General features: G+C 36.1%; 1 protein-coding gene across 1 annotated transcript; it reads left to right on the top strand.

The window, feature by feature from the left end:
* The first annotated feature begins 448 nt into the window (after positions 1–448).
* On the top strand, positions 449–4,003 carry LOC149077902 (uncharacterized). The gene is made up of 2 exons (XM_089241504.1): positions 449–634; positions 1,974–4,003. Exon 2 carries the CDS (start codon positions 2,168–2,170, stop codon positions 3,428–3,430), a length of 1,263 nt encoding a protein of 420 aa, XP_089097630.1. The 5' UTR covers positions 449–634; positions 1,974–2,167; the 3' UTR covers positions 3,431–4,003.
* The last annotated feature ends 3,949 nt before the right edge of the window (positions 4,004–7,952 follow it).

Here is a 7,952-nt window from a genome sequence, read left to right as displayed (position 1 = left end):
TCGCCAAAACCAAAGTTGCCAAATATTGTTGAAATCACAATGGCGGGAAATGATACAAATTGCAGTGGATTACAATGTATTCCACGAAAGACAAACGTTCAAGGCAAATGTGGGAGATTAATATTCTCATATATAGTTGCAATTATCGTAAAATAATTTATGAGTTGAAAAATAATGTCAATCTTTGACTTCAATAAAGAATAAAAATTCAAGTTGGCTTCGTGTAAAATACGGAAAAAACCGGGACACTTTTGCCAAAAAGTCGGGACGGCCAAAAAAACAGAAAATACCGGGACTGTCCCGGGAAATACGGGACGTATAGTCACCCTAGTCAAAATGCAACAGTTCCGTTTCGAAAACGGGATTTATGGTCAATTGTATATTCAAGGAAGTCTTTCAGCGATGTCCATAAAAATAAAAGTCAAAGTCGTCTATATTGTAGGTAAACAAAACAACGTAAACAAATGACATCATTAACCTTTCAACAACGACGACTAGAATCTGAGGGAATTTTGTTTTAAAAATTTTGTTTGTTTTGTTTTGTTTCCGGTTTCCGACAAAATAACTTCCTGTCATTTTTTTCCCCCCGTCAGTGTGAAAATCTCCTCTGGCTCACAAACATTCATTTCTCCAGGTACAGTTTATTATATTATATACATATAATTTCGATAATTTTATGACTTTATAATGTATAATTTATTTTATTTACCAACAAAATACCCTGAAAGTGAGAGAAAAATTGTATCACATGCAAAGCAATACATCATTTACAAAAAAATTAATTATATCCAATGATTAACCAGACATTTTTGGTCGGGGGGTCCTCCATCTTTCTCCAACGCACCCCAACCCCCACAAGGTCCCTACATACTACAGTAGGGCTCCTTATAGACTAGGATCTTTGGCTTGCCCTTGATTTTTTACGGGCCCTTAATATTGAATTCATATTGTGAAAAGCAAAAAAAAATTAGAAGAATCGTCCCGGTCCCTATTAGTTCCATACTTTGTGACAGGGACGTCTTAAGAGCATCATGGGCCCCCGGGCCAAGTGGTTTTTCTGAGACCCTACCTGGTAAATTCTATAAAATTTCAACCGGATCTCATTTTCGTGAGGCCCCCTCTTCTCTTGAGGTGCCCGGGTGGGCCCGTGCCTTAAGACGGCACTGCTTTGTGATGGACCATGAGGGGCCCAGTGCCGTCTTAATTAAGTGAAGAGGGGCCTCACAAAAATGAGATCTCGTTGAAATTTTAGAAAATTTGTTTGATAGAGCCTCAGAAAAATCAGTTTGCCCGGGGGCCCATGATACTCTTAAGACGGCCCTGGAGGGAGCCCCCTAATTATGTCAAAGTGAAGCCCCTGGTTTTCCGTGCATACCGGTGAATAATTTTCCTTCAGTTTAAAATTGGAAATTTTTCTCATTAATTCTGATTGTTCATCAATTTTGGGATTTTCTCTTTCTATCATTAATTCTTAATTAAAAATGGTACCCTATGCTCCACTTCCCCCCATGGCTCACCAGTGTGGCTCCCGCCAAAGGATGGACCCTTCGTAAGCCCGGTTTTCAACGATGAAACAAAATGGTAATCCTTTAATTGTGTGGGTCCACATATGCTTACTCGATTTGTCCATTGGATAGCAAATAAATACATCCGACTTTTCCTTTTCTTCTTGCTTTTTTTTCTCCCGCCGGCGCTTAAACCGCACCGCCACAAACTCCGTCAAATTTCGCTGACTTTCCATGATCAAAACTGGAAATTTTACTTTACTTTTCTTGACCGGAAGTCAAAAATTTCCCTGATCAAGTCTCAAAAATCCCGCTGACTTCCTCTGACAAGAACGCAAAAGTTTCCACGACCAGTACTTAAATATTTCCCTGACCAATGCTTAAAAATTTCTCTGACGTTCTCTGCCCAGTACTTGAAAATTTCTCTGACGTTCTCGAAAAGTATGTTTTTCTATTTTATATTTTCAGGTTACCATTCAAAAGATACTGAAGAATTCCACGCTATCGTGCGATTTTGGAAGATCAATAACCTATATACAGACGATTGATGATACTGAAATCCACATTGAAGATGAAGGCATCTGGACATATTTTTTATGGATACATGATCTTGGAATTTAGGCTGGGTTAGGAAAAAAAAACATCTTTACTAGATTTCGATCATGTCCAAACCAGCAGATTTACTGGATCTGCCAGACTTGGTTCTCTATAACATATGCCAATATATACCGAATCCATTTGATCTGAATAATTTCGGCAGAACATGCACTCGTCTTTACAGAGTCTCATCGTCACAGAGCTTGTGGTGGAACTTGGCCGTTCGCTGGCTGAAAGGCCTGTGGTTTTCTCTGGAGAACCCGCCCGATTTCGAACACCCTCGAAAATGGTTTCTGTCGGTACTGAACAATCTGAGGGCTAGGCAAACGGAAACGATGTCCCGAGTTGAGTTTGAGAACGCGGAAGTATGGATCAGGATGGAGTCATATGAATTTAGATGCCTGTTAGGGCTCTTGCAACTATCGCACGTCGACAACGTAAAAGATAACCATCCCGGCGTGTTGTATGAGAAGTGGCTGTACGACATCGGGTTGTACAAGAGAGTCGATCCGGCTTTGACGTTCGCAGAAGAGCTCCAGAACGATGTCGTGGTACAACTATGTTCGTTGGGCCAAGCTAAAGAAAGAGATCTTCGGGCTAGGAAACAGCCCAACAAGAGCCATATCTATTACATCAAAGTGGCTGGAACGTCTGATCGGTGGACTTTGGATCTTTTCCCCGCTGGTCTGTCTGGATCTACTTGCCCTCTGCTGATTTGTCCTTTCAGATTTTCGTGGAATATGGAAAGATCTGGTATAAATGGGCTCCTAATAAGTCTCAGTTGTGTCGTGGAGCAAGAACTCGTTTCCCAAAACAGAAAGAAGATCACTCATCTCAGTGAGATAGCTTCAACTGTGAGATCTGTGGTCGAAAGTTTCAAGTCTTTCTTGATGGAGAACCTTAACGCTATGAAGAGTAAGTGGGGTCCGTATTGCCTGTGGACAGCAGTTCGAAACTTGGCTGCCGATACTGATCGCGACTTCGATTTGGGTCCGTGGCAGGACAAAATGGACGAGTCGATCAACACCGCCAAACTGAATTGCCGCCATCTGATGCTGTCCTTGGAAGAGACTTTCGAGAAGTACGACGGACTAGACGGAACAGTCGATTTCATCAGGAGTCAGAAACGAAAACTTCTCATGGCAGAGATCGAAAGGGTGATGTTTCCCGAAGAAAGTCACGGGGAGGTTGGTGTCACCCGGATAAACCTGACAGACAGCGATTGCATTGGTGGAGACAACAGCCGTCAAGAGATGTCAGCTGCTGCTTTTGTGTCGAGTTCCGGTGTCCTTGTGACATGGCATCTCATCGGAAAGTTACGTTTCTGACATTCTGAACTGAGATTTGGATTGTTTATTGTTAAATAACTGACTAAATATCGTGATTATTTTTTCTGAAACAATCCTTTACCACTGAGCTAATTTTTAGCGCACATAGATCAGCATATTAGTATTCAGATCTGCAGCAGAGTGGATGAGTGGATGTTTGTAACTACATTAGAAACTCGATTTTCCGGAATTCACGGTTAAACGACGTTTCATTTGTGATGAAAGAATTATCATAAAAGTTCAAAATTTTCCTATTCATGAAAGAGAAAAGCTTTCGCAAATAAAAAAGGATGCCTTTTTAGCGATTTTTCCAAAAAGCATTGCTTGGTTGCAGCAGCGACACTCATCAGAAATAGATTTTGATATAAAAGAAACAACTTTTTGTAAGATAGCTGCGAAACAAAAGATGACTAAATCCCTTGTTGAATGTACGCATCTTTTCCAAAAAATTAGAACACTCCCCTGCCAGAAATTTACGAGAGCAGATCACGAAATGTTCAAATTGCCCAAATCAACAATAGGGTTATAATTTGAATTTTCATCTTCTAAGAGGTCCTTCAGCATATCAGTAGCAAAAAAAAAAAAATTGCATAAAGTAGATTGAATGCGTCTTTAAATGTCAAACTACTTTTTCCGCTTTGTTTTAAGAAATTAGAACACCCTGAATCTTATTTAAAAAAATTTAATGCGACTCTTAAAACGGATTATCACATGAATATTTTCATGCAAATTTACATCAACTTGATCGAATAAGTGTTGTGTGTCTTTCCTCGATATGTAAATCCAGAATCATTAAATGTTCACGACACAGGTAGAAAAACGGGACATTCCCTCAAACGTGAAATTACATTTGTATTGCTTGGACAGTATGAGAAAACTTGTGCTGATATTGGGCGAGGATGGCCACAGTGTAAAATGTATTCGTGCAATATCAGCACACGTTTTCTCATTCTGTCCAAGCAAATACACACGTTACTTCGCATTTGCACAAATGTCCAGTTTTTCTACCCTTAATGCGAGGATTGAACATTCTATGTTTCTGTACATAACCAGGAAAAACATACAACACTTATTTGATCAAATTGATGTAAATTTGCATGAAAAATATTCATGTGATAATGTGTTTCAAGAGTCAGATGTTCTAATTATTTTAAATAACTTTCGGGGTGTTCTAATTTTTTGAAACAAAGAGGAAAAAGACGCATTCAATCTACTTTATGCTCAAAAAGAACCTCTTAGATGAAAATTATAACTGTACCCTTAATGCGGGCTTTCCCGCGTGAGGATTTTACGAACTGCTTTCATGAATTACTGAGGTGTTCTAATTTTTAGAAAAGAACTTGTATATTTGGCTATAATTAAAATACACACTAATGCATATTGAATTATTCTCAAATTTCAATTTAGCTATGTAAGCTTCCAATAATTGCATCCTATAATCGAGTGTTTATTGCACAAGGTGCATTCCATAAGAACTTTGATTAAAATCATAAAAAAATCAAGAAGTATAGGTACAGCAAAAAATAATTTATTATTTTTCAAAGTACCTTCTTCCCTCACATGATATGCAATGGTCCCATCGTCCAAAACACTTTTCAAAGCAAGTAGGGAAGACCTTTTTCTGGAAGTTGTCAGAGTGAACTTTGGGACCTCTAATTTTTACAATATTAATCAATAAATGGAAAAATAATTACATTCGCCAATGACACAGTACTTTTATATTCATCAACAGAACTATCTTACTACTGTCTAACACAATTAATCATGATTTAATTAGAGTTCGTGAATGGTTTTTGGCAAATGACCTTCAAATTAACATATCTAAAACAAAATACATGAATATCTCTCTGCAGGATAATTCTGATTCTAACTATTACCTTGTTTTCCATAACTGTTTTCCCAACTCACGCTGTACCTGCTCACCATTAGTGCAAACATCCGCCATCAAATACCTCGGTGTTTACATTGACAAAAATTTTAAATGGAAATCACATGCGAAGTATATTCAGCCAAAACTTTGTTTCAGTCTCAAATAATTTTATCACATGAAAGACAAAAAGTAAACCTTTCTTTCTTACTTTCATTTTACTACTCGTTTTTTCACTCACATTTATTGTATGGCCTCGCTATCTGGAGCAGTGATTACAAAAGTACAATTCACCCTATTGTGCAAATACAAAAGGAAATAATTAGATCTATTGCTGGCGATTACACCACCCCTGTACATGAACTTCTCTCTTCATCATCTAAATATACTTCCACTGAGATATTTATTCTTTTATAAATCTATTATTCTTCTTTAAAAAAAATCAGATTTGTCTACCATTAAATACATCGAGATCTCAACCAGGTTCAACAACACCTTGCAAATTCCTCTGATATACAAAACAGTAAAGAAAAACCATTGGACTTATTTCTCATCCCGAAATTTTATAACAAACAACGTCCTCAGTTTGATATCTCTTCCTTTGTTTAAAAAAAAATGGCTCAAGAATTACCTATTTACCATAAACAACATTGAAGACCATTTTGGAAATCTTGGTATATAGATACATATGTACACGCAAAAACATTTTCCAGCTATAGATAAAATATAATTACGTTACTTGATAGGTTTACATTCCTCCAGCTGTTACTCATAATAAAATGTTATTATTTTTTATATTGTTTTTTCTTTTTTTGCTAATCATGATTACACACTAATTTCATTGCATACAGCAGATTCACCAATAAATATCAATATTTATCTTATATAATCTATTATATTTATAGATATAATTTATATCTCTGTTTTCTTCCTTGTCTTCCCCCTTTTTTGTTTGTGTTTATCATTTTTTTCTTGTTAGTTTTTCATTTTAACGGATGTTTTATACACATAAATTATATACTTGATTCAACTGTTGAAAATTACTGTACCCTTATGAAATCGGTGTGTCCACCAGTATGGATCCTATAGGATCCCTTGATGGAGATTTTTTTTTTATTTCTATGTTTTGTAACAATAATGACAATGAAATTTAACTTTGCGCAACTGAAATTTCTGCCAGTTCACACAATGCTCTCTCGATATGTGCAGTTAAAAGTTCCCCGAATGGTAACATAAGGATACATTTACAATATTTCACAACCTTCTGTATCATGAACTTGAGTCCCAATAGTTCGAAGAGCTTTAATCACTGCAAGAAAAGTTAAATTCCTGTCTAACGACCTCTCACTTAAATAAAGAACCACGAATGAAGTTTTTACGATTTTAAATTCAAACATCCCTGCTTCCTGTATTAAGGGATTTGTAATTGTTATGCTCCAAACTATTTTTGTATGTTATGTTAACATTAAATAAAATGTTAAAATTACGTTTTAAGTTGAAATTTATAGAATGTATAATGGTATTTGCGTGGGCATTGATAAGTGTTTTTCATGTGCAATGTATACAGCTTTTAGCTCTGAATGTTTTTGGGATGTTAGAATTTTATTTTGAATAAGTTTTATTTTGCATTGTCAGAGTTTTATTGATGTACTATTCCTGTGATAAATGTTTTTATAATTATGCAGTATTGATTTGCTTTTATCTAGTCAAGTTTTCCTGACTGTTCTGCATTAGAAAATAAGTTTTAGATTGGGCATGCAACTTGTAAACATTCCCCTGGGAACTTTTTTACAATTGATGCATGCCAGTGTGTCGTTTATTCTTTACTTAATTAAATTGTGATTGTACAAGGCATGCATGTTATGTGTCTGAAGTCTTGTCATCCACTGTCTAAATTAGAAATGAAAGCACTAGAAAAGGATTTGCTGTTTTTAATGAGTTTAATTGTGGGTCCACCTGCTTTCTGCGTAGAGAGACTTTTCGAAGGTGCAAAAGGGCTGTATTGTAAGTTCGAGTATACACTTGTATGCTTCTCCAACTCCAGTGGTCAGCATCATCAGGAGATACTTTTAATTCTTAACAGTTCCGCAGAAACAAAAACCACTGGAGCTAGAGCCTTTTGCTGCTTTTAGTTATGTCTGTACTTTTCCACAATTGTTAAAGTATATAATGAACTCTCTCACAACATGGAATGTCTAATGTATAAATTATACAACACAATTCTGAAATGTTTGTGACCCAAATTAAATTTGTTTCATGAAATATGAATTGTATGGGAATTTTTCATTACCATAATAAAGTTGTGAGAAATTTTTTTTCTCTTACATATTGTGAATTTGATCATTTTTAACGTTTCTGATGTTACGGAACTTCTGTTTAAAGATATTGCAAGCCAATAGTAAATTTTTTCACATTATTCCGGAATTAGATCTATTTCAAGTGTTTATTTACAGATGCGCAGCATTCAAATTCTAATGACCAAGCTAACAAAAAGTGTTTTTTGTTATCAGTAAACAAAGATCAAAAAAATCCAGTATTCGAATGGCCTGTGGACTACCCCTTAAATAGTGATTTAAATATCCAACCTGCATAGATCAGGTTGGGTATGCTGATTAGGTATTGCATAGATCAAGTGTCTTCAACCTTTTAAAGCTG

This window comes from Pholcus phalangioides, unplaced genomic scaffold (genome assembly GCF_987345545.1).
Source record: "Pholcus phalangioides strain wild (caught in Gottingen) unplaced genomic scaffold, Ppha-v1.0 ptg000014l_1, whole genome shotgun sequence".
Taxonomy (NCBI): domain Eukaryota; kingdom Metazoa; phylum Arthropoda; class Arachnida; order Araneae; family Pholcidae; genus Pholcus; species Pholcus phalangioides.
Note: the sequence above shows the minus strand (reverse complement) of the source record. Positions and strands in the feature narration are given on the sequence as shown.

Coding starts and splice junctions, on each gene's coding strand:
- LOC149077902 (XM_089241504.1), top strand. CDS start 2,168: ATGTCCAAACCAGCAGATTTACTGGATCTGCCAGACTTGGTTCTCTAT.